Here is a 26313-nt window from a genome sequence, read left to right as displayed (position 1 = left end):
TGCATTGAGGCTAGCTCAATTTCGGCCCAACAAAACCAAGGTTAGCACGACATTCATCAAAACATTCACAACACACCGAAACAGAACAGTGGCTACAGGGCAGTGTCAGCAATTGACATGCGACGGAGATCGATGGTGTCTGTGGTTGTATTGACCTGGGCGTCATCATCGGTTTGGCTCGTGCCATACAGAGCAGCCATCAAGTGGTTAAATTCGACATCCTCACCCTCATCCAGACTGCGAATCGTAAGGCCCCCATTGAAGGATTCCATGGGCTCATAGTCCATGGACATGTTGCTGGGGCGTAAAATGGCCGAGGGGAGTTCCGACTGCTGCGTCACATCTACAGATACTGCATCATCAGCTTCAGCCAGGTCATATAGGGCCGTGCCGTTGTGCTGCTTGCTAAACGCGCCCAACTCGACGGAATCCTGTACGGCAATGGCCACGGAACGGCCAGCCGAACGTTCTTGCCAATGTGGGAAGATGATCAGGAGCAAGGCCCATGCCAAAAGTGCGATGGTGCTCAGAATGTAGAGAGCCGTGGTGTGGACGTAGATGGCACTGGCAACGAGAGCCACTGCAACCAGCCCCGTGGACACCCACGCAATGGCGCGCTGACGCAACTGAGAACGCTCTTGGTCCAGCTGCTGCGAATCTTTCTTCTCCGAAACTGCATCCTCCCCATCTTCGCTGGGAGACAGGCGAGGCGCATGAGCAGTGATAATCACTGTCGTAGAGTCTCGGTTGAGAGCTACGACCAGACCCCATAACACAACAGCACAGGCCCAAGGCAGGATACACGTTGCCACAAGGGGCCATAACAGCAGACAGAAAGAAAAGCGCCGCCCGTCAGCCATAATGCCATAGGCTTCACCCACTCCCAGGTCTACAGCAAAAGAGAGGACCACCACAGCGGCAACCAAGAAGGCAGGTACGAGCAGCGCCAGAACGATAGACAGGCGTCGCGTCATTTTTGGCATGAGGGCACCCTTGGTGCGCCATTGGCGGTGGTGAACGAAAACGGCAGTCATGGCGGTGCACAAGTAAGCTAACAAGCCAAAGTGGGTGAACAGTGCCAGGACCGTCATGCCATCGCTTGCATCCCGTTCAACGGGAGAAACGGCGCCATTCACGAGTGTCAATACGCAAGCCACAATCGTCGTGACCTGCATGAGGTTGAGCAATACCTCACCCTCGCCGGATTGGCGAGCACTTCGCACCAGCTCCACTACACTTGCAAAAGCCGTGATGCCAAGGGCAATCAGGAGGTAGACCGGAATAATGGACGAGGTATCCTCCAAAACCGCAAAGGTGGAAAAGTGGTTGCATCGGCACGTGACACTATCAGTGTCAAGTAGAACGGCGCATCCTTGATCCAGCCAGCCTGAAGCGGAATCACTCCAATACACGCAGCGAGGGTGCAAGACGTCTTGGGCATTGGTGATGGTAAACTCAAATTGGTTGTCCTCTTCCAAGTCCGTGATGCTCCGGTCCATGACTCCAGCTTCAATGACGTTGTCGTTGAGAATGCGAGAGTACTGCGGGGCTGGGAAGCTTCGTGGGGCCGTTAAAGTGCCAGTCAAGAGCGTTTCACAGGCATCACCATTGTTGCTCGCCAACACATTCGGCAGCATCGGCGGGTACGTCAAGCTCAAGTCATCAGACGAAAGTTCGACGTTGTACAGACTAGAGGCTCTGGTTCTTGATGCGCGCAGCCAAAAGCTGGTGGAGCTTGCTGTGCGCTCGCAGCAGCACGCGCACTCTGCACTCACCTCACCCGTCTCGCATGTCTCAAGTAAGAGGCGCGCAAAGTCGTCCCACAAAACAGCCGGCTCATTGGCTGCAAATCTTTGTTCATTCATGACATCGAGCAAAGGTGCAACTGCCGTGGCCAGCTCGGCGTCAGTTCGATTGCTCGGAGTAGTTTGCAGCATATGCCGACTAGCAGCATACAAATAGTTAAGCTGCTCCTCACAGAAAAGCGGCGCTGCAGAGATGCGCAGCACGCGTCGAAGGGTGCTCAGGCAGTCCTCATAAGCATCCCAGCTTGTACCACCGGTCAGACCCAGACATGAGCTAGGCAACGTGCTGGTGCACGAGCGTGACCCGCTTGCAGAAGTGCCGCTGGCGCCTGTGCTGACGCTGGCCACCCAATCATCGTCCTCTGCGACGTTATAATCCTCAGGCACCACCAGAACTTGTAGTGTTGTGCGACTGCCGAGGACAGGGGGGCGTCCTGTTGCAGAGGCATCGCTGCCCAGCGACAGAGCACATGTGAAGTTCAGAGGCTCATCACTGTTCCGGGCAGCGTTGGTGGCGCCCAGATCAACGCTGACTGTAGCCGTCGTTACTCCGTCAGCAAACTCTGCAACAAGGTTTTGACTTGCCAAAGGGTACGAATCAAGATTACTTTGACGTGCTCTGACGGACACGCGCACCCGGCCTAGCGACCCCCCCGAGCGTACGAGTGTAATGTTTGCAAGCTGCGCGTAGGCGGACACCATGTGTCGTGCGGCAGCAAATTCGATGCGCCCATAGGGGTCATCACTTTCAGCCACCGTCAAAGCCACAGCGCTTCGTGTCGCATCAAGGGCATACGTGGGGTTGGCGCTTGTATTCCCCGAAGAGCACGCGCCGTTGTTCAGAACAAAGCACGTCACAGGGGTCTGCAGCTGCAGCGTTACTGCCACCGCTTCCTCGGGCACCGTGTCCGCAGCTAGCTGTAGGTTGATGTTTTCAGATGCATCACCAAAAGCAAAGAGCACCACGCCTGAGGCAGGCGTGAGCGAGGCAGACGCGGGGGCGTTGACAAGTGCCCACGCTGCTTGCACGTAGCCACGGCCCATGGGAGTGTAGGTTCCAACCGGGCGCGTTACAGTCAGCTCGACGGACACAGTGCCATCATCTGGTTCACTCACTGTAGTGATCAAAGGCGTCACCAAACCCAAGCTGCCGATCACGTGAGCAGTGCTTGGGCGCACTGCATATGTCTTGAGGGTACTATTCAAAGGTACAGGCTCGCTGTGTCCCGTTATTTGAGCATTTTCCACACGCACGAGAATGTCTCGCGACGAATTGAGGGCGACCGTTTCAGCAATAAACATTTGGAAGCGCGTGGAAGCGCTATCGAGGTCCAATAAAACGCTGATCTGACAGTTTTGAGTGAGAGCCTCCGTGGCACATGTGGGGAGGGTTGCACCAAGCACATTACTCGATGTAAGGCCGGTGATGGAGAGAGTCACGTCCACGTCTGCCAGGGTCCCACGCGAGCGCTCGACGCGGCCCACTAATGCACGCCCCCGACCCGCAACGACTGCAATACCCGTAGCTTCTGCCTCAACACCCACCACACCATAGGGGTCATCGCTGGCCAACAGTACCACGGGCAGCACCGAATCATCAAAGGTGGCTTGGCCATCGAACTGGCCAGCAGTGGCTGTCAGTCGCACAGCAAGCGTAGCATTGAGCTCAGGTACTGCATCGTCAAGCACCTCGAGGACAATGCTGCCTGTGCTGACACCCTCGGTAAAGACAAGGCTACCACTGCTGGTGGTCACCTGATCTGGCAAGGAGACGTTCCAAAACACCGTGGCTGTGCCCAGGGCACCACCCAGGCGATTGACCGTTAGCGTGAGGCTGGCACCTTCTGATAGGGCAAAAGGTGCGGCAGGCCTCAGCAGCTCAAAGTGGCCCAAGGCGCCGTCATTTGCGGGAATCGTTATGACCATGGCCGCCGTATCGAGCGAATAACCCTCACTCACCATCTGCAGCTGTAGTTGGTACACCTGCGGTCCCTCGGGTAGGCTATCATTGCGCGCATATAGCGAAAATACTTGCGACTGAGCGGATGCAGAAAAATTCAAGGTTCCAGACGTCGGGCCTTCAAAGTTAGCCGCCAAAGTAACCGCATCACCCACCAGTCGCCAGCCCACGATGGCCGACGCAAGGTAGCCGACGGATCGCTGAACGGCCACGTCGAGGCGAGTGCCTTCCTCCACAGTCGCAGTGGGGAGGGCAAATGCGTAGTGACCAAACGTCACGGCATCTGTTTCTACAAGCGTTGCCACCGTACCACTGGCCCATGTTGGCTGAACCGACGTAAAATTGGACAAGTGGGTTGCAGGCGAAGCCAGGGAAGCGGTCGCAATGTTGACAAAAAAGCCAGCGCCAGTTGTTGTGGGCAAGTCGTCACTAATGGGCAAGTCAAACGCCTGCAACACGGTGTCAGCCACCATGGTGACACTGGTCTGAACGCGAAAGCCGTCGCCTTCTGCGGCCGAGCCTAGGTCGGAAGCAAGGAAGACTGGGTTACCACTTCCACGCGCACCCGTAAAGGTGATGTTTAGCGTGACGTTGAGCTGTCCAAAGAGCCCTGCGGCCCGACTCAAATTGAGAGTCAAAAAGCGCTGAGCAGTCACCTCATTAACTACGAAGCTGGCTCCAGTCAAGGCCACCTGACCGGCCGGCGCATCATTGGCGACAACAATGCAGCGAGTGGCAATGTTTGCAAACACGTACGCAGCTGTGCTTGGTTGCAACGCATTACGAATGGAGCTCGGTAAATTTGTGTTGTTACTGCCGGCCACGAGTGGGGTCAGGGTGAGCACAAAGGTCTCATCCACTTCTGGCGTGAGATCATCCACAGCGCTCACAGTCAACTGCGTTTCCGCCTCACCATCTTGCAGACATACAAGTGCAGCAGGCGTCACTGTCACTTGCTCGCGATCGGGCAGGTTCACGTCAAAACAAACAAGCCCAAAGGTGCCGTTTTCCCGCTGCAAGCGCAGCGTGACTGCCGGACCACTCTCGTCGAGCAACAACACCGAGGGAAGAGAGATGACACCACCTGCCAAGCTTGTCGTCACGGGTAGGGACACAACTTCTTCGTGAATAACACGTGAAGCTCCGTCCAAGGTGGCAGTGGCGGTGACCATAAGATGGATCGTTTGACCCACTGCCAGCGGCACGGTGGGCAGAAGCAGGTCTTGATGCACATTGTTTGATGTCGCAGTCAGGGTCACGGCAGCAGTGTCGAGTGGCTCGCCATCGTCCAACTGTATGCGAAGATCGGCCACTACGTCTGCCAGAGTTGCGCCCATGCGGCCGAGGTCGACGCTCACAAAGCGCGCCGTGCCGTTATGTTGTAAAGTCGCCTCGACGGAGACATTGCCCGCGGGTGCGTCGTTTGCTGGGATGGACACGCGGAGTGTCTCTGTTCCCACGATCAAGTCAGGTCCATATGGCTCCTCATCAGGCTCAGGGTAAACGGTGATGTTGTGAACAACGATTGCATATGTGCTAAGCAATTCAGGTAGGGCGTCGTTGGTCGCCGTAAGGGTGATGCTTTGCGTCCCAGCAGTTTCGAAAACGATCGCGTTGGAGGTAAGCGATACCTGGGCGCTAGCGTCAGCGCCACTGCTCGTCACGACATCGAGGTGTACGACCACGGTCTCAAAGGCGTCCGCAATACGCTCCATCTGCACCTGCACCGAGTTACCCTCTACTAAAGTCAGATTGTATGGCGCTAAGAACCCCACGCCGCCCAAGGGACTGTCATTGGCTGGTACACGGACTAGAACTGTTGTCTGAACTGGGTCTACGAAAACACCATTGGCATCCGTGCTCAAGCGCAGCTGGCAACTCTGTGCAAGTTCCGGCACTTCATCCTCAGGAGGTGCCAACTGCAGAACAGCGGTGGTGGAAAAGTTGGCAAAAATCAAGCTGTCAGGTTGACCAACCAACGTGGTGCCTGCACTGAACATTGAATCATCATCCAAGGAGGCACACGTCCAGTTTAGCTCAAGTGGCCTGGCGAAATCGCCCGTGCGGACCACAGCCACATCCCGGGTGGTGCCTTCTGGAACCAGGATCACCGGTGTCAGATCCGACCAGCTTAACAAAGAGACCTCACCGTGGAAGGCATCGCTGGCTGCGACGGTTAAGCGATGGGTGCTGCTGCTGGGGCTACGAAGTGACGCCCCGCCGGAAGTCGCGGTCAGTTCAAAATCAATGAGCAGCTCACCCTCAGCAACGGCATCGTTGATGATTCGAAGCATCACCACACTTTTATTCTGCCCCTCGGCAAAGACGGCTTCATCAGTTGATAGATAAGCGTCCAGTGGAGTCATGGCACTGACGCGGAAGGTTTGAGCATGTGAGCCATTGGACAGGACGCACACCCCCACAGCGTCTTGGCAGTTGATCTGTTGCAGCTGAACAAGGTCAGTGTGCATGGTTCCATCCTCCACGAAGGCATAGGCGTCCTTATCGTAGCGCTGAAGCGTCACAGAGCCGTCTTCAGAGCCTTGCATCCAGGTTTGACCCGTCCACGCACTCACAATCACTGACCCCGAGTTTGACCTCACTTGAAGGGAAGCCATAGGAGCCAGTGCGGGCTCGCTACCAAACAAGCGATAGACCATGGGCTGTGAGGCTGAGGTCCAGACAGCCAAATACTCCTCATTTGCAGCAAATCCAGTCACATCCTGCAGCACTGCGGTCCAATTTGATGCCAGCGTCCCGTTGAACAGCTGATACAGCAGGTCGCCATCGTTGGTCAACAGCCATGTTACCAGAGCAAGGCTGTCGGCCACACCGACATCGGTAACCCAGCGCTGCACTGCAATGTTCTTCGCAGACGGTGCGTCCACCGCCACGACCGACTCGTCCTGTGTCACAGCAGCTTCGCCGCCAATGTTGATGGGGATGTATTGCACACAGGGCTGGTTCAGATTGCCATTAGACACGTCATTGGCAACAACAGCGACAGCTATTGCGCTGGTCAGTTCAATCATGACTGCAGCGGTGGGCGCAAACGTCAAGACGCTTTGTTTGTTGGCAAAGCGAGCGGAACTTGAGCTGTAGGTCCACAACAAGGATTGGGTCGGACCCAGGCCTTGGGCTCCTTGCACTTGGTAGAGAGGCACAAACGCAAAAAGCGCCGTGGCCGTCTGCAGGAGAGCTGGCTGGCCAATCACTTCGGTCGAAAGCGACTGAATGACGGTGCCGCGCTCGCCGCACACCAGCCTGCAACCTGCGGTATCTGCAGCCAGGTAGCACGGTACATCGTCGATCACGGTCGGGTTTGTCACATACTGCGCATGTACGCTGGCAAGCGCTGTGGGCATGAGCGCGTTCAGAGGCTGAGCATCGCCCACGCCCACGGTGCCCGTACCAGCGTTGATGGTGGCTGAGACTGTACCAAAAAGGCCTCGCTCGCGCGTGATGGCAAGTTCCACCCAGCCTTGATCCTCTTTCCAGCTTGAGCTGGAAACAGCAAAGCCCAGCGTGCCGCGGGCGTCGTCATTTTCCGGAATGGCCACGGCAATGGGTGCTGTCAGCACAGTGGCAGCATCATTGTACGCATTGTCCAGATTGGACGATAAATCGACCAAAGACAAGAGGAAGGACTCAGTCAACTCGGGGGCGCCGTCCGCCACAATCTCAAATGCCAGCTCGACCTCAGGAGTAGCAGCTGTCAGGAGAAAGTTCTGACCGTTGGTCGCCACGATATCTGCCGTTACATCTGCAGGGAGCTCGCCGGTGCCGTCCAGAGCTACGCGCCCTTGAATAATGCCAAAGGAGCCACAGCTGCGCACGACGCGAGCCACCACGGTCGTGCCTTCGGGTGCGCTCGTGGAGTTGACAGTAAGAGCTACGCACCCTAACGCTCGGTCACTGCTGCGGAGTACAACTTGCGCCGTGGCCTCGGGCGCAGGAATGAAAGCAGTCTGATCGATTGCAAAGAGTTTGAGCTCCACGACCGCCGAGACCTGTGGAACTGCGTCGGGCACGACAGCCAGCTCGATCATGGCCTCAGAATCGTCAGGTGCCAGCGTAATCATCCCCGAGGTTGCGACGAAGCGCTCCAAGACGTCGGACGCACCCGTCAGATTCCAGCTGGCCATGACAGCGCGGTTGCTGTGCGAAGTATTGCGCACCACAGTCACATTGACGCTCGGCCTGTTATCCTCGTCGATTATGATCTCATCAGCGCTGAGCCAGACGCGTTCGTCATTGGGCAACACAACGATAACCGCGCGATCCTGCGAGGCATTGACGGAAAGACCGCCCGTCGTGTTGGGCAGCAGTACGATCTCAAAAGATTCTGCGCCGGCACCCTCGTCATTGTTGACCACAGCTAGACTCAATGTGATAGAATTCACACCCTCCGGTAGCTCGAGCGTGCCCATGGCAGGGGTCACGGCGATGCTGCCCTGAATCTCAAACGAGAAGGTGCCATTGGACAGTGTGCCATAATCACGCACAACGGTTATTGTCAAATTGGCACCCTCCTCAACAGCGAGCGGAGCTTCAGCAATGCGCAGCATGCCGTATGGAAAATCGCTGTCTTCCACCACGACGTGAGCAATCTCGGAATTGTTTACATAGAAGCTACCTTGCCCTTGCGCGAGGCCTGTGGCCGAGCCATTGCCCAGCGTCAGTGTATACGTGGTGGCCTCCTCTGGTTCTTCGTCATCGATGGTGTGCAACGCCAGAAAACCTGTGGCCTGGCCTTCAGCAAATGACACGGTGCCGGTCAGTTCTGCAAAAGTTGAGGCAGCGGTCGGGCCCTCGAGCTGCCATGTGATATCAACGCCCTCGCACAGAGAGAGGGTTCGGTTGATGGTCACGTTGAAGTCAGCCCCTTCAGCTACACGCCAGGACAGTGTCGACCAGGTGAATTGGCCACGATACTGGCCAGACTCATCAATCACGACAGAGCGGTTGGATGCGTCAAAGTGCGGGCCGGCCGGTGCCTCGAGTCCTGCTACAGTCGCGTTGACGATAGCAGCAAAGAGACGCCGCTGCGGAAGGGGGGCCGACTCGCGAGAGAGCACGGGTACAGGGACAACTGCATCACGCTGGCTATCGGGTACAACAATTGACACTGTCGTGGCATTGAAATCCAAGCCGGCCATGGCTGGGAGCATGTTGCCGCGGAGCTCGTAACCACGGCTCAGCGTGACGGACCCGAATACGTCTGTACGTAGGCGCACACATTGCTGATCAGCTTCCCAAGCAAATAGATTGCAGCTCACTTGCACGCATGCCTGCGCGCAAGTCTCGACTGACGAGGTATTGATAGCGTCTGCCATGGGTCTTCCGGTACGATTGGCGAGCAGACTGGTAAACGCATCCAAGGGGGGCAGGGACCAAAAGGCAACATCGACATGGACAGCGCCGACGATACCGGCACTGCGGTGGATGGCTACGGTGGAAGGGTTGAGGCCTGTTGGGTCAATCACGGTGCTCCCAGCTAGCGTAAAAAAGCCGAGCTCTTCAACACTGTCTGAAGGAAGCAGGGTCAGGGTGTAGTGCGGCGCGTCGACAACGCCTTGCCCGACAACAACGGCCAGGGCCAGGATGATCGTCTCATTGCCTTCGACGAGACCATCATCGAAGACTGTGAGCGTGATATTTTGTACGCGTTCAGATCCCACAAATGCCACTGTTCCATTGGAGGTGCTGAAGTCGCTGTTTGAGGCTGTGCCAGGCATGAAAGAATAAGCGACTTCCAGACTGCCAACCAAGCCTTGCTGACGGACGAGCTGGATGGTATAGTTGGCAGCCCGCTCGCGGAAACTACGTGTTTGCGTTGTTGCAAGACCCACGCGGCCCCAGGGGTCATCGTTGGCTGGGAGTGAAGCATCAAGGGTCCTCTGCAGTAGACGCGGCCGCCCTTGTGTAACATTGAAGTGAATGGTGTAGTTGACTGCCAGCTCTGGCTCGGGGTCATCCAGCACCAGGATGTATGCAGCCTCCGTGTTGGGTGAGCTGTTCAGAGCACCAGCAGCAAAGAAGAAGACGCCGGAAGAAACATTTGTTTGGCTGTCAGCTCCTTCCAACCACCAGAATACCCTGGACTCTCCAAGGTGGCCCCCTGCGCGTGTCAGCGCCAACTCAAGTACGGTGCCTTCCTCTCCAGAACCACTGAGCCGAGCAGAGATGCGACCATAAGGGTCATCAGACGCGGGAATGGAGATGGTCATTTCAGCGCCGCCCGTCTCAATCGTTGCATAGTTTTCGCGCGAAGCGATTTGCAAGGTGAAATTCTCAGTCAACTCTGGCATCTGATCGGCCAAAGCCGTCAACGACACCGTGGCAAACTCATCTGTTGCTCTCAGTTCTAGGCTACCGCTACTATTTACAAAATCCGAGGCACCATCAATGAGCATCCAATCCAGGGTGATATCGACAATGGCTGGACGAGTTCGTGCCAAAATGACGGATAAGGTGCTGCCCTCGACGACCTCGGCCGTCGAGTTGCGCCATGCAAACGCCCCGCCGGCTCCATCACTGGGAAAAATTGTCACATGCGTGGAGCTGAGACCGGGAGCAGTGCTCAGCTCATGCACTGTGGTCGTTGCACTTGACTGCAAGGCCACGGAGGAAAGGCGGACTGTAAAATTTTGCCAGCCCTCGGTGACGTTGTCGTCCAAGGCCTGTAGGCCAACTGTGTGTGCACGCTGGCCATTTGCAAAGGTCAGGAGACGTTGCGTCAGCACAAAATCACGAAACTGAAGGGGGGCAACAGTCGGCTCGGGCTGCGTCAGTAGATAGAGGGTGCCAGACACCGCAGGCGTTTCCAAAGACGCATTCGCGGCCAGCAGATAACAGGTGGTCGTAGCACTGTCAAACTCAAACGCATCGCACGTGGCATTCAAAGCTGCCAAGCAATAGCTTGCGCACTGCATCGTCGATGAATTCCCAAGTGTAGCAAACGAAGATCCGTTGACACGATCAACCACGCTAAAGCGGGCTAAAGCACCATCATCTACATCGAGCGAGACGACAACATGGCCCATAGAACCACTCGGACTTGGGCGCTGCACAGTCAGGGTGACGAAATCAAGCCCTGCCGACTCGCTCAAGTTGGCCGTTAGTGGAGTCAGCTCGAAGCGCCCGTAGGGGTAGTCGTTGGCGGGGATAAGCACCGTAGCCGTGGTTGAAGTACCCAGTTGCGTCTCTCCTTGCAAAATTAGCAACTCGAGTTGAAACGCCTGTTCAAATTCGGGTGTCAAGTCATCGAGAGCAAGAAGTGGTACAAAGGCTGATTCGAGACCAATCGGCATGGATACAATGCCGCTGGTATTCAAAAATTGCCCAGAAGCGTTTAGAAGCGACCAGGCCAGCTCCAGATGGTCAAAGGCGTTTGGAGTGCGTTCAATCACGAAACCGGCCGAAGTGTTGCCTTCCACAGCAAAAATAACGTCGGAGCCAAAGCCAACCGTGCAGCCAAAGCAATTGGTAAGCAGGACATCGCTGCGATTAGCCTGCAATGACGGCGTTCCCAACGGGTTCGAGACGGCCGCAATGACGATACTCAGGGATTTGATATCGCTGTTGTTTGTGGGCAAGAGTTGTACGGACAGCGACGCATTGGTGGTGTTAGGTAGCAACACCACCGTGCCACCAGAAGTGTTGTAGTCGACGCCAAACTGAGCGTCATCGGTCTCAACCCTCCACTCGACTGTGACGGCCCCAAATTGGCCGGCACTTCGCAGCACGGTGGCTGAAGCCACGCCCCCATTTTGTTGCGTCTGCTGTTGCCTCGGCTCCAGACTAATGATGCCATACGGATCATCGCTGTCCGGGATTGAAACGGTGGCCTCGGCCTCACTTGGCGTGACGGAAGCATTGCCCGCCACCACACGAAGTGACAGGGTCACGTTGCGGGTCATCTCTGGAATATCGTCATCAAGCACCGCTACGCTAAACTCTTGTGCTGTAGCCTCACCGGCCGGGAAAACAAAGGTATTGTTTGAGGGGATGAGGGCGTCACAGTCAGTGCCAGAGCAGTCAATCTGCAAGGTCACGGAGCCGTAGGTACCCGTGTGGCGCGAAATCGAAAACAACCCGCGTGCGCCTTCTGCAATGCGTTGCAGTGGAGGCGCGATGGCGAAGAATGCCGGAAGAATGGCTGGATTGGGACTTGCCACCACTCGCCGGATGGCACCCAGACGTGGAGAGTCACCGCCATTGAGCTGGAGCACGGAACCGTCTTCCCGGGTTGGGGGTCGCAGTTGCAGGCAGAACTGAGTGACGGATTGAACAGGGGCGGTTGAGGGGAGGTCAAGAACCAGAAGCGCATTGCTCGAGTTGAGCGGCATTGTGACCGTCACAACGCTAGCGCCAAATGCCGCATCTGCAACGCAGACGCCATCGTCTTCGCGAGCCACTGTCAAGTCACCCGTGACAACAATGGGCTCAAGAGTACCACCCGAGCGGTACACGGGAAAAGCGAGGACCCGTGACCCGTTCTCCAGTTGCATGCCGACCTCAGTTATGGGGTCAAGCTGCACAATGCCGAGGGGCTCATCATTGGCCAGGATGGTCACAACCGCGTGTGTGTTGCTCGTGGCCAAGCGCGCACCACCTGATACAGTACCAAGTTGAATTGTAAATGACTCCTCCAGCTCGGGCGTCGAGTCCTCATTGATAACGAGCGGCAATTCGGCTTCGTCAACGCCTTCAGCAAACCAGAACACGCCATTGTGCGGCAAAAGGTCGTTCTTCGCACTGCTGCCGCTGTTGCTTGTGACGTTGTATTCAACACTCACGTTACCAAAGAGTCCCCGGGTACGCTGCACCAAGAGTGTGATGTTGTTTTGGACTTCGGCGTAGCGTTGCAGCGCTGCTGACACAGCCGAAGCGTGGAAAGAAACGACACCATTGGCGTCGTCATTCTTTTCGATCATGAGCTGCGTCTGCGTGTCAGAGCCAAGTCGGCCCGCCGAAACGTTGACAATAACAATGGTCAGAGTTTCGGCCTCCTCCGGCACGGCATCGTCCACCAAAGAATACTGATAGCTGGCCGAGGCTTGGTTTTCGGTAAACATCAGGACTCCAGCCTCGACACCCAGTATATCGCTGCCCAACTCAGCCGTGCCCCCTTGAACGCGAAAATGCACGGATACAGCCCCAAACAGGCCCCGACTGCGATGGATGGCAAAGTCGAGGGTGCGGGAAGTTTCTGGGACCGCGAGGAGCGGCGTTGCCACTTCGAAAACACCTCGGGCGTCGTCATTTTCGAGAATGGTGTAGGTCACAGCATTATTAGCACCCACAATGGGGCGCTCCGTTGATTGGCGATCCACGAGCTGCACGGTGAGGATGGAAAAGGTCAAGCTCTCGTTCACTTCAGGGATGTTGTCGTGGTTCACTTGAAAGGTGAGGTTGCGCTGGGCCTCGCCATCAGCAAAATCCAATCGAAAGAGCGTCGTGCTAGGCGTGTAATCGGCCGTGCTGGCGCCTTGGAGAGTGACCATGACTTCGACGCGGACTTCTCCCAACGTGCCCCAGCGACGATGCACAGGCAGGGTGATGATGGGAGCCGACGTCTCATTGAGGGTTTGATCCGTTGAGTTGAACTCAAAGACGCCATGCGGGTAGTCTGACGCATTGATGGTCACGAGCAAAACGCTGCGTGTACCATCAAGACTGGTCTCAGCCGGCGAACCATCGCTAAAGCCGTTCAGAATAAAGTTGAAAGTCTCTTGCAGCTCTGGTAGGGCGTCGGGCAAAATAGAGAGAACCTGCGTAGCTTGTGTTTGTCCTGGGCCAAAAGTCAGGGTGCCGTTGGTGGGGGCCACGTCCGGTGAGGGATCGTTAAAGCCCGCTGACACGCCGCGCAGGGACCAAAGTACTTCCACGGTGTCGAATGTGCCTGCGGCGCGCGCAATGGGTATCGCCACCTCTGCTGGTTGGCGCTGGCCCTCAGCAACGACCATGGTCAGGCCGTCCACATCAATGTAAAAGATGCCAAAGGGGTCGTCGTTCAGAGATACCGTCAGCTGGGCTTGTGTCCGGCTGCCGATCAGCTGAGGATTTGAGGCGTGGCTCAAGCGCACATAGACAATCTCTTCAAGCTCTGGCGTGTCATCGTCCAGGACTGTAACATTAAAGGAGCGCTCGCGCACCCCAACGTCGAAGGTCAGGGTTCCGCCCAGGGCGGCAAAGTCACTGTTGGTGAGGTAGTCGCAGCCAGCTACACTCGAGTTGCATGGGGTCATCAGTGTCCATGAAATGACCTCGGTAGTCAAGGCTCCTGCCGTGCGCACAACCGTATATTCCAGTGATGTTGAAGCACCATTTGTTGGCTCGTCAAGAACGGTTTGCACAGGTGAGAGATCACTCAAGGCAAAGATGCCGCGTGCATCGTCATTCTCGGCAACTTCAATGGTGAGTGACGTTTGGGGGGCTGAGGCCATCTCTGCCTGGTCTGAAATTTGCGCTGTGATGTTGGTGAGATTGAGGGCAAAAGTCGTTGCCAACTCAGGGGTGGCATCATCAATGACATTTAAAGCAATGGTGGCGCTTGCTTGGCTACCGTCAAAATGCAGCCAGCCTGCCACGGAGCCACTCAATGTGAGTGGGGGAAGGGATATGAAGTGGGGACAGGAGGAGGCACCAACATGTGAACAGACAAGGCTGGGAGGCAGGAATATTACGAACCTTTCGTGGGCGAAAGCTGGCCATCTGCGTTGATGGCTTGCCATGCTACAGCGGCCGTGCCAAAGTTGCCCAATTCGCGACGGACCTCCAGGTTGAAGACGTCTCCTTCCTGAACCTACAGAGCACAAGCATGTTATTCTTTGCCGCAATCTTTCAGGTACGATATACAAGGAGGCTGTCTGCACTGCGTTCGCCTCAAACAACTGTATCAGAGCGGCCTACCTTAACCACAGCTGAGGCGTTGGCAAGAGAAAAGCGACCAGCTGCGACATCATTGGGTGCAATGGCCACAGTCGTGGTGTTGCTTGCAGTGACGGCCGCCGCACCCGGCTCGGTTTGGCTGACGATGGAAGCAAGATAGATTTCAAAAGTTTCCCGAGGCTCCGGAAAATCATCTGAAAGGATGTAAAAGGGCACCTGCTTGGTGGTCTCGCCAGCAGCGAATTGAACATCCACTTCATTGATGACAATGTCCTCCAGTTGGGTCGCGGCCTGGGTGGGTGTCCCATCAACGGCAGGTCGTGCCACAAAACTGGTGCGGATGCGCACCGAGACAGCGCCGAGGGTGGAGCCAGTGCGCCTAATGCCACACTGGACTTGTCGCAAAACTTCGGCAGCACTGGGCTCGGTAAAAGCGAGCTCGGTCGAGGTCATGCTAAACTGACCCGAGGGATTACCATTGACGGGGATGTACAGGCGGGCAGACACGGTGTTGCCCAGCTCTCCCAAGGAGGGTGTACCTAGCTGAAGGACAAAGGCTTCTTTGAATTCTGCAATGCCATCGTTCAACGCAAGAAGGTTGAAACTGGCGCTGGTGGCGCCGGCGGTGAAAGTGACATTCCCTTCAACAGCCTGAAAGTCGGTCTGCGCTAGGTTGTCACCTTGCAACAGGGTCCATGGCACAGAGACTGTGTTGAAGGTGCCGGCAGCACGCGTCAGCTCCACGAGTAGGCTCGAACCTTCCACAATAGGCGTTCCCTCTTCGTCAACGTCAGTGACGTTGAGTGAAAAGATGCCGTAGGGATCATCATTGGCGGCGACAGCAATGACGCCCGATGTCGGGAATACCAGGGCGGCTTGACCAGCAACGGCAGCGGTGACAGACTGAAGCTGGACAAGAATTTGCTCTTCGAGCTCAGGGTCGTCATCGCCAAGAATGGTGATGACCAGTGCGGCCTCGGTTTGGCCATCAGCAAAAGACACCACGCCAGAGTTAGGCGAAAAGCGGTCTGGACTGGCAGATCCACTCGAGGAAGCCGTCCAGGCCACCTGAGCAGTACCAAATTGGGCAACTTGGCGGACCACAGTCAAAGTGACTGCCACAGAGCCCGTGGCCGGTTCATCCACGTCAACAAGCTGACTGGCTGCGGCCAAGGCAAAGGTGCCTGCACCCATGTCATTGCCTGCGATGCACAAAAGTGTGGTGACATTGTCGATGCGAGCATCTGTCGTGGAGGTGCGCAGATGCAGGAAAAAGCATTCTTCAGCTTCTGGCTCGGAATCATCCAGCACGGTGATACTGATGGTGCCCGTGGTATCGCCTTGCTCAAGGCGAACAACACCCGAGGCGTTGACATAATCAGCTCCGGCCATGGCCTGGTTTTCAGCAGAGAGTGCGGAGGCTTGCTCGAGGTAAAACACAATATCGACTGCACCGAGCGCGCGATCGGCATTTCGCCGCAGGCCGACGGCGAACGAGCTGGATTCAACCGTTGTGGTGGTGGCGCCATCGACCGTAATGATGCCACATGGGTAGTCAGAAGCTGCAATGGCGAGGGATACAGCGGCTGTGGATGCCGCCGCCCCGCCGTCGATGCCAATGATGCTGAGGGCAAAGGTTTCACGCAACTCAGGAAGATCGTCGTTGATGGTGGCAATGGCAAAAGAACTTTGTCTGATACCGGCAGCAAGACGATATACGCCTTGCGACACGACAAAATCAGCAGCACCATTGGCAATAGTCCACGAAATGTTTTGTGCCTCGAAAAGACCGCCGGTGCGCGCCACATTAATGATAAAGGTGCCACCCTCTGTCACAGTGCCCACCACGGGGGTCAGGGTAATGGTGCCATACGGGCTGTCATTGGCTAGGATGGTAAAGGGCAGAGCCGCGGTGCCCAGCGTGACGCTGTTGGCGTATGGGTTAGAAAGAATGGCGTATAAAGTCTCGTTGAGTTCAGGCGTGGTGTCTTCATCAATCGTGAAGGTAAGTTCAACGGAACTTTGTCCGGTTTCAAAGACGGCATACTGCGTGCTTGGGGACACATCATCCATGGTGGGGGAGGAGCTTGACAGAGTGTCTTTCACGTCGACTTGCAGCACGACACTGGAGGAGGTGGCTGCTGAGAGTGCCACGACCACCGTGAGCGTATCCCCTTCTTCAAGCACGCACGGGGAGGGACACTGAGTTTGCAGGTTGGCTGTTTGGGCCAGCGCCGAGCCCAAGAAGAGGACAGCGACCAGCACTCGGGCAACAAGCATGCTGCAGAGCCATGGCCGGAGCGCCGGCGCTGGGCGGGTGGCCCCCATGAGGACAGGTAAGGCACCACCGCTACTGCCGTGCGTGCTGGCCCATGGGCTAAAACACCACCAGTCTGCGTGGACGAGACGATTTGGTGGACCAGTCAGGGAGACGATTGGTCAATGAGAGTCACGGACCTCTTGGACGTGCATTCTTCAAAGTCAAAACGCAGCGTACCTCGTTCGAGAGCTCTGATGTGCTTTGCGGCGCACGGCCACGCGGGTCTGGCGTTTTGAATTTCTCGCTGGAAAGGCAACAGGAGCTGCGGGCCAAGGCGGGTTGAATCCGTTAAAACGGTGCTCCACACGCCCGCACGATCTGCAAGCAAGCGATCCTGTGGAGTGTTGGAGCAAATGAGCCGGTGGCCACCGATTCCGCCCCCCTGTTTGCGCTTCTAGCCGTTGCGTTGAGGAAGCGCTTGAAAAAGAGAGAGACAGAGACAGAGAGACAGAGAGAGACAGAGAGACAGAAGACTATGGGCTACCAAATGAAAGTCCATGTGGTGAAACAAAACGTTTTTTTTTTTGCAAAAAAAAAGAGTTAACAACAAAAGCCCAAGTGGTTCTGGCCTTGAGCCGAGTTCGTGCTGAGGATACTTGTACGTCATGATTGTGTGGCCGCGGTTGCTCGACATTTTCAGGGCAAGAGAAGGAGCAAAAAAAGGTGTGGTGCGTGTGGGAGGTGCATTTGTGACTAAATTGTCAAAGTTCAGCACGCAGTTCCGGCTCGGCCAGTCAACCGCGGGCAGGCATAAGAGACACTTCTGCAGCAATCCGTGTGCTCGCATTTTAATCAAATCCAACTCACTTAGTATACAGTCTGATCTCGAAATGCCACGTAGGGCATGTCTGAAGAGTCGGCAGCAAACACTTCGTTGATGTCGGGATTGTACAAGGCGTCTTCTTCATGAGTATTCATGAGCACCTGAGTGGAGCGGTATCAATAGATCAAAATCAAAACGCACACGGCGAGGTGCCCGAGAAGGAGGCACAAGATGAGAAGGCCGAGAAGGAGAGAGCGAAAGAGAAAGCGAAAGAGAGAGCGAAAGAGAGTGAGAGGAAAGAAAAAAAAAAAAAAGGCGCAGGGGGGCAAGTCTACAATGTCCTTCTTCTAAACCTGAAGCAATGACAAACCTCATCCAGTTGCAGCGCGGCAAGCTCGCGACGCTTGATGAATCTGACATGCGCATGTCCGTAGATTTTTCGCAGTGATTTTGGAAGGAGAGGGCGACAATCAGCAAACGAAGTGCGAAGATCTTTCAGCAGGTACAGCAATTTCATGTCAACCTCATTCACAAGAAGAGCGAAACATACGTATGAAGAATGATATAAATACGAAAGCATTGGATCAGACACCGGACGACCACCAGAATGGCGCCGGAGACGGCAAAGTCAACCTAGATCGAAAACAGAGCTTATCGCGTGAGCGGGGGTACAGCTCCAGGACATACATGTGCCTTTGCATGTTGCTTTACCCTCGTGCGGGTGGGAGGGGCAATCAAGAGTAGCTGTACCTCGTCATGGCCCTTTTGACCCAGCTCCACAAACTCGATCACAGAGGTGATGAGACAGGCTGCCACGATCAGTCCATCAAGGACATTCAGTGCGATACTGAAAAATTCCTGCAAGGTTGAGGCATCATCATGGGGGGAATAGAATAGAATGCCAAGCTTAAGAAGAGCGCGCATTGAGATTGGTATTCATTGTGCGGTCACGTACGCGGACAGTGCTGAGGTAGAGGCGTACTCCAAAGTCGGATAAAATCAATAGGTTGACCACGAGGTCGACAAAGACGTAAAGGTGGGTAATGGACCTAGGAAGTGCGAGGCGCGGAATTGATCAAGGTGCTCACACTTCAACGCTTAAAAGGCGACCGGTGCACTCGACAAGACAGCACCGTCGAGGAGCAGGCGTACTTGGAAGAGAAGGTCCAAGCAAGCATGGTCGCACACGCCACCAAGAGCATGAGATAGAACCAAATGTAGCAAGGATGGAAGATAACATTGGCGATGCGCGACTTGACTGGCTCCGCCTAACAGGTGCACATCGGATGAGCGACTGGGGCACGGGCGCACATGGGTCCGAGGCTTTACTGTCGCTTATCGGATACGGGTGCAGACAGACCTGTGGGTCAAAGCTACGAGAAAAAGTCCAGGTGGGGACATCACTGCCACTACTGCTCTGGCGTGGTGGTGCCATGCGAGTCTCCTCCTCCTCATCGTAGTCAATATCCAAGTCGACATCGTAGTCGGCCTCGTCGGCGCGGTCGAGCAACCGATCACCCATGGTTGCGGACGTTGGCCCCCACACGAAAAAGCTGCAAAAGAGCCGAAAGCCAATCTATGGGCGTCACTTGACAGAAGGAGAAAAAAAGCTTAAAGCCAGTGGCCTTGTAGTTGCGCTTCCTCCCCACACTGTGCCCCGGCTGCCGTCCAGAATGTGCTTGGCCGCGAAGGAATAATAAGAGCAGTCCAGCTCACACCCCGAAACTGCTCTTGTCAATTCACACACACACACACACACAAAACACTGCAAAAAGGCTGACAAAATGTTGAGCTCCTCCAAGCAAAAGAAGAGAAAAGAGCAGTTAAAGAAGAAAAGTACAAGCGTCAAAGAAGAAAAACGAAAGGACAGTGGAGAAGTTAAAGAGGAAAAATGCGGAGAAGATGCAGCCAGTTGCAGCTTACCAACTGTGTTGTTTGAGTATCAGCAAATTCACGTTTCGAGGTTGGGCTGGCGAAAGGGCAGCCGCAGCGGCTGCACAACGTCACAGCGCGGCGACGTGCAGGCAGTGGTCGGGGATGGTGGGGAAAGATATGGTGCTGGATGGGCTTTTGGGGCTGGCGAGTTTATCAGCAGTTGCGTGCTCGTCTTGTTCGGCTCATACGGTGCTGCTTTCATTCCGCAGACGCGTCATCATCTGCTTTAGACGACTGAGGCGGCGGAGCCCTCGAGGTCTCAAGAGACCGAAGCAAGAGCCACGCACGCACCACTGCTTGCCTTCCCAAAGAGTGCATTGCTCTTGCTTCTTTCCATTTTCAGCAGGTGCGCGAGAAGTGGCTCCATTCTTGTTGAGCAGTGCTGCAACCAGGAATTGCACCGTCGTCATGGCTCCGTTAGAGCTGAGTGCCTGTAGTTTCAGCCCCGATGGCGGTGCGTCTCCATGCCGTGCACGAACCTCATCGAGACGATGATGCCATCCCGTTTGCTCCGTCCATGCCCGTCGGCTTCATTCTTTTCCTGCTCTCGTCCAGCTCATCTATTGCCCGGTGTCGGCTGTTTCCGCACACATCCCGTCATGTCCAGCTTTCGTGGCCTTTGCGCGAGACGATGGGTTCTGGATCTACTGTACCAAGCCGCCGTTGCCGGTAACCCGTAAAGGTACGACCGAGGCCTTGCGGATTACATCAGATAGCTATCTTGCATTGTTGTGGCCTGGTTTTGGAGTCACTGGCTTCCTCCCCTCAAATGCTTGTATGAATGGCCCGGCAGTTATGGGGGGCCTGTCCCACGCCGTCATGCTGGGCCGTTCCAACCTCGTGGCCCTGGTCGGTGGAGGCAAGAAACCACTGGCTGCGCCCAACAAAGGTCAGCTGCGGTTGTTGCAGAGTTGAACTTGCAAGCAATCCGCGTGGACCTCATGTCTGGGGCGTCTGACCCAACCTGGCAGTTTTGATCTATGATTGTCAGTCGGACCAAATGGTCGCGGAGCTGGGCTTCAAAACCCCGGTCCTCAACATTATGATGGCCCGCGACAGGTACGCTGACTCCCTATACCCTTGCTCTCGTCAGTCTCTGGGGCCCATCCTGTTTCTACTCACCGGTACGGATGGGGAAAACTCCTTTTACGCTGCGCTGCAGTCTGCTGGTAGTGAGCAAGATTCGCATCGATGTGTTTAGCGTGCCCACCTTTGAATTGCAGGAGACGTTTGAAACTTATAGCAACCCACGCGGATTGGCAGCGGTCAACTGGCTGGGCACGCAAGTGCGCGTGGCTATACTGGGCAGTCAGCCCGGCCAGGTGCACCTCGTAGACGTGGGTGCATCTGGACGATCCCCCGTTATGTTTCAAGCGCACCAACACGCGCTGGCTGCACTGGCGATGGCGCCGGCAGGGGGCCGCCTGGCATCGAGTTCTGTCCGCGGTACCATCATCCGCGTCTTTGATACCAAGACGGGCGCGCAGCTTCACGAGTTTCGACGTGGCTACACGGCCGCCGAAATGTTGGGGCTGACGTTTTCTCGCAATGCGACCATCTTATGCGCGGCAAGCGATCGAACGGCGCATCTGTTCGCTGTCGATGGTACTGCGACAGGTGGTACCAACTCTACAACGACTGCGCCCCGATCGGCTTCGAGCGGAGCTGTGGTTGCCTCTGGATCCGAGTCGCGGTCCTGGACCATGTTCCTGCACGGTCAACAGACGAGCTTCAAGACGATTGAGCTTCCTTTTCCTGGGCGTTGCTGCTTCACTTTGGACGGCCAAAGCCTGATGGTGGCCTGCCGCAATGGGGCCCTCTACGCTTTCTCGTTGAGTGAGGGCTCGACGGAGGAACCGGCGGTCATCACGTTATTTCGCGAGGATGATTGTGACATGTTTCGCGTGCGTTCGTGACCAGCGGCATTGTGGGTTCCTGCTGAGCAGGGCCCACCGACCGCCTGGTGCGTCTCAAAATGGTAGTTTTACTCCCCTTTCTCTTCCGGTTGTGTCCTGGGAGTGGAACAAAGTGTCAAGCAATTTTATATCCACAAGTCGAGGGGGCGACCCTACGGTCTGCTTCGATGCCTGTCGCCAATTACATGTTCTACCAAGTTGGTCAATTGACGATTGACCTTCCCCTTGATAAAAAACAAAACAAAACAAAAACAAAACAAAAACACAACAAACAACCAAAAACAAAGCAAAAACAAAAGTCAGCGCAGGCCATTTGCTGTTCAACAGCAACACGCCAAGTTATCGAGCTTTGGCGGGAGCGCCCGTGCCGAGGATAGCAATCGCGTCCCATATGGGCTCAAGGTGACGCCTTGGGTGGTACGTATCGATACGTGAGGGAGGTGCGTTGACGGCGGGGTAGCCGGATGCCCTGGACGAGGTCTGTTTTTCGAGGCGCAATCTGATGGCTCCAGTTGTAGCGGGCCTCGTCGGCAAGGATGAGGACAGAGCGCGGGCGCAGGTAGAGGGTCTGGGTTGCCGTGAGGTCGCGGTGTCGATCCTGGAGGGCCTTGCCCTCATTGCGACCAAAGGCGGCAGGAACTTTGGAGTCGCCCTCCCCCTCTGTGCGTGATGGGTCAGGGGCAGGCTCGGCTGGCGTGAGCGGGGCAAAGTCCATGGCCAGGCCGCCTTCGAGTGATAGAATCCAGACGATGGGTCCAAAGGCAACGGGGCTGTCCACGTGCGCGGCAATCCCATCACCTGGTTGGTATCGATTGGCAGTTAGCTGATTGGGGCGGGCAGTGGCGAGGCCGTGCTGCTGCGCTAGCCGTTGCATTTCACCTGCCTGCTGCAGCAGCAGTGCGGGCATGTTGGCCGTGATGGGGTGGGCGGTGAAGGCATCATAGTCATACGCCACACCCCATTGCGCCACCTGGCGTTGCCGTAGCACTTGCCAAGGCGTGGTGTCTTCATTGAGGAGAGCAACCAACTGGTCCTCCGTGGCGGCGTCAATGGCGTCCTCCAGGTACAGGAGGCCGGGCGGAAGCTGGGGCTCAGTTGGCATGGTCGTCGTGTCGGGATCTCGGATGGCTGGTGCCTGAAGGGGGGCCCAACTACTTTGGTCGATTGCCTTGGTGACCATGGGGTGGCGCGAGTCTGCCGGTATCGCACACAGCACGGCCTTGAGCTAGTGGAGTGAGAGGGCGGCAAGGTGCAGGTGAAAGCGGGAGGTCGGTCGGAGAGTACTCGAGCGGTAACAAAGACGTGGGGTGAGGCTTGGTACCTCGTCATGCCACTGCTCCAGGACCGGGCAGGCCTCTTGGGCAGCCATTGGTGTGGAAAAGCGGGCGAGCGAAAAGTTGCAGCCCAATGGCATGCAAAACGCCATGGCACCAGCACGGTCCAGCACACGAGCCAGCTAGAGTGGCGAGGTTCAAGGCGTTTATGCACATGGAGGGCATGGCAACGCGATCAGGTGCGCTGGGTGCAAAAGAAAAAGCATGGGGAGAAAGAAAAAGAAGAGAGAGAGAGAGAGAGAGAGAGAGAGAGAGAGAGAGAGAGAGAGAGAGAGAGAGAGAGAGAGAGAGAGAGAGAGAGAGAGAGAGAGAGAGAGAGAGAGAGAGAGAGAGAGAGAGAGAGAAAAGGGGGCAAACATGAAGATAAGAACAAGTCAACGAAACGCACCGCCTTTCCGTCAGTACCGTGGTCCGCGCTGGCACAGCCGATCTGGGCATCGCCTGGACCAGCGGTCGGTATATCGAACCTGAAGCTGAGACAGTCGAGCACGGGTAGCCTCGGCTTTTCTTCGAGCCTTGCGCAGCTGGCCTGCGCTGATGGCGCCAGGCGACGCCATGCCGACTTGAGCTGCCAGCCAGCAATAACCGGGTCGGTTGTTGATCGTCACCAATCTATGCAGTGTCGTTGGTCATCTTCTCCAATCACAAAGCCCCCCCCCCCCCCCCCCCCCCTTCTTCCCCTCGTCCCGCTTGCGAACCTGCTTCTCCCCGGCTCTGCCCTTTTTTTTTTCCGTGCTGAAAGAGGAGAAAAAAGCCGGCAGAAATCGGTCCGCAGCACTGATTTGTCTGACATACTGTGTCTTCTAAATATAGACGCCACCATCATCTAAAAGTGGAAGGTCCAAGGCAGCGCTGGATGGGGAAAAAACGATCGAGTTTTGAGATTGTTTCGCAAGTGATGTGCTTGTCGGTGATTTCTGTATTGAATAAAAGGCAAAATTTCTTCGTCAAGGACACGTGTTGTGAGTGCGATGGGACTGCTGCTCCCTTTGTTCAGGCCACGCGTGTCTTTGGCCATGTGGTGATGTGGGGTTGCTTGTTGTGGGTGCTCGCATCCCATTGCGTTGCAGTAAGCCCTATGCGCCCAGGCCATGTGGGCTCCAGGTCTCCAGGTCTTAGGAGCTTGCCTTGTGGGGGGTCGCTTGCTTCATGAGCCTTGCCCGCTACCTGTATTTTGACCCCCCCGCGTGTCGCGCCTGCATAACTCGCCTTTTGTTGTTATGCGACGTTGCACCTTCCGCTTCAGTCGTCGCTTACACAGCATCATAAGCACAAGCCTCGCTTTTGCTCCCATGGCTTTCTTAACGCAAATCCCCTTGCTGCCTCGTGGTCCACCTTGAACCTCTGCTATCCACTGTTTTTTTTTTTGTTTTTGCTGATAGAAGAAGCGACAAGCTGGAAGCTGTGTCTTTCCCCCCACCCACCACCACATCCACCCGCGCGCCGCTCTTGTGCGCGCGACGAATCAGAGTCGGCCTTTTATCAACTTGAGCAGTTGAGCATCATCAACCAGGTTGGTACCTGGCTGCCACATGTGGCCACGCGGCCGCGCGAGATGGAAGGCAGCGCACATGCATTAACAATAGCAAGGGTGCCGATGCCAATGCTGTGGTCGTGCACCACCCGACTGCCGTTTGAGGCTCGTTGAAAGTGTTTTACAAGTTTTTTTGTCGTGTGACGTGGTTGAGTAAAGAGGTGCCACTGCCACTTTTTGCTGGTGTGGCCAGGGGTGCTCGACTGACGGCAAGCAACACGTTTCCATTGTCATCTGCGGCCACGTCGATGCCGGCAAGTCGACCACGACTGGCCGTCTCATCTTCGAGCTCGGCGGCATCCCCGAGCGTGAGATGCAGAAGCTGAAGGATGAGGCTGAGCGTCTCGGCAAGGGCTCTTTCGCCTTCGCCTTCTACATGGACCGTCAGAAGGAGGAGCGTGAACGTGGTGTGACCATTGCTTGCACCACCAAGGAGTTCTTCACTGCCACCAAGCACTACACCGTCATTGATGCCCCTGGCCATCGTGACTTCATCAAGAACATGATCACTGGTGCTTCCCAGGCCGATGTTGCCCTGCTCATGGTTCCCTGCGATGGTAACTTCACTGCTGCCATTGCCAAGGGCAACCACAAGGCCGGTGAGGTCCAGGGCCAGACCCGCCAGCACGCCGTCCTCATCAACCTGCTCGGCGTCAAGCAACTCATTGTTGGCTGCAACAAGATGGATTGCGACGTTGCCGGCTACGGCGAGGCCCGCTTCAAGGAGGTCCGCGACGAGATGGTGCACATGCTCATCAAGGTCGGCTGGAAGAAGTCCTTCGTTGAGGAGTCCGTCCCCGTCCTCCCCATCTCGGGCTGGAAGGGTGATAACCTCATCACCAAGACCACCAACATGTCTTGGTGGAACGGTGTCGACGTCAAGGTCGACAGCGAGACCATCCACATTGACTGCCTCCAGGATGCTCTCGAGAAGATGGTCCGCGTTCCCCAGCGCGCCACCGACAAGCCCATGCGTACCCCCATCTCGGGTGTCTTCAAGATCAAGGGTGTCGGAGATGTGCTCACTGGCCGTGTCGAGCAGGGCACCGTCAAGCCCGGAGATGAAGTTGTCTTCCTCCCCACCCACACTTCCTCCACCGCCTGCACCGGCAAGGTCTTCACCGTCGAGATGCACCACAAGTCCGTCGAGGCTGCCATGACTGGTGACAACGTTGGCCTCAACATCAAGGGTCTCAACAAGGACAACATGCCCCGTGTTGGTGATGTCATGATCCTGAAGTCTGATGACTCCATTGGCCGCGTCAAGTCTTTCACCGTCCAGGTCCAGATCATGAACCACCCCGGAGAGCTCAAGGTTGGCTACTGCCCCATTGCCTTCGTCCGCACTTCCCGCTCGGCGTGCCGCATGACCGCCATCAACTGGAAGATTGGCAAGGAGACCGGTGGCAAGAAGGCCGAGGACCCCGTTGCCCTCAAGAGCAACGAGGTTGCCGAGGTCGTCATGGCCCCCCAGCAGCCCTTCGTCGTCGACACCTTCAAGACCTGCGAGGGTCTTGGCCGTGTCGCCATCATGGAGGGTAACTCGGTTGTCATGCTGGGCAAGGTCACCAAGGTCGAGCGTGCTTAAGGCACTTCCCATCCCCTTTATTGTCTAGATCGCCGACTAATGTAGAGGATGTGTGGTCTTTATGTTTGACTTTGGGTGTTCCTTGGCGGCGTCAGCCTGCCCCGTCTTCTTGTTGTCAAATTGTCATGAGAAAACGGCTTTTTTATAATCTTTCCTTACACATGTTAAGAATCACACCAAACATGAATCATCATCAAACAAGTGCTGAGCTTAGCCTCCGTCTGCAAAGCATGTGAACAGCATAACATTGTACAGTTTGCAG

At 56.0% G+C, this 26313-nt stretch overlaps 5 protein-coding genes across 5 annotated transcripts; 2 read left to right on the top strand and 3 right to left on the bottom strand.

Moving 5' to 3' along the window:
• Positions 1-92: 92 nt before the first annotated feature.
• On the bottom strand, positions 93-16989 carry MONBRDRAFT_7962 (uncharacterized protein; the record flags this gene model as incomplete). Its single annotated transcript, XM_001745464.1, has 3 exons — positions 93-14353; positions 14461-14575; positions 14683-16989. The coding sequence occupies 3 exons, from the start codon at positions 16987-16989 to the stop codon at positions 93-95; spliced, it is 16683 nt and encodes a 5560-aa protein (XP_001745516.1).
• A 799-nt stretch (positions 16990-17788) lies between these two features.
• MONBRDRAFT_25172 (uncharacterized protein) lies at positions 17789-19266 on the bottom strand (the record flags this gene model as incomplete). Its single annotated transcript, XM_001745463.1, has 6 exons — positions 17789-17905; positions 18115-18267; positions 18432-18602; positions 18700-18793; positions 18897-19012; positions 19105-19266. The coding sequence occupies 6 exons, from the start codon at positions 19264-19266 to the stop codon at positions 17789-17791; spliced, it is 813 nt and encodes a 270-aa protein (XP_001745515.1).
• Positions 19267-20498: 1232 nt separating this feature from the next.
• Positions 20499-21595, top strand: MONBRDRAFT_7960 (uncharacterized protein; the record flags this gene model as incomplete). The annotated part of the gene is made up of 3 exons (XM_001745604.1): positions 20499-20568; positions 20651-20738; positions 20842-21595. The coding sequence occupies 3 exons, from the start codon at positions 20499-20501 to the stop codon at positions 21593-21595; spliced, it is 912 nt and encodes a 303-aa protein (XP_001745656.1).
• Positions 21596-21992: 397 nt separating this feature from the next.
• Positions 21993-23288, bottom strand: MONBRDRAFT_25170 (uncharacterized protein; the record flags this gene model as incomplete). The annotated part of the gene is made up of 2 exons (XM_001745462.1): positions 21993-22789; positions 23084-23288. The coding sequence occupies 2 exons, from the start codon at positions 23286-23288 to the stop codon at positions 21993-21995; spliced, it is 1002 nt and encodes a 333-aa protein (XP_001745514.1).
• A 1376-nt stretch (positions 23289-24664) lies between these two features.
• On the top strand, positions 24665-26189 carry MONBRDRAFT_36952 (uncharacterized protein). Its single transcript, XM_001745603.1, has one exon. The coding sequence runs from the start codon at positions 24777-24779 to the stop codon at positions 26049-26051; it is 1275 nt and encodes a 424-aa protein (XP_001745655.1). The 5' UTR covers positions 24665-24776; the 3' UTR covers positions 26052-26189.
• Positions 26190-26313: the final 124 nt, after the last annotated feature.

The sequence above is a fragment of the Monosiga brevicollis genome, genomic scaffold (genome assembly GCF_000002865.3).
Source record: "Monosiga brevicollis MX1 MONBRscaffold_9 genomic scaffold, whole genome shotgun sequence".
NCBI lineage: Eukaryota > Choanoflagellata > Craspedida > Salpingoecidae > Monosiga > Monosiga brevicollis.
Note: the sequence above shows the minus strand (reverse complement) of the source record. Positions and strands in the feature narration are given on the sequence as shown.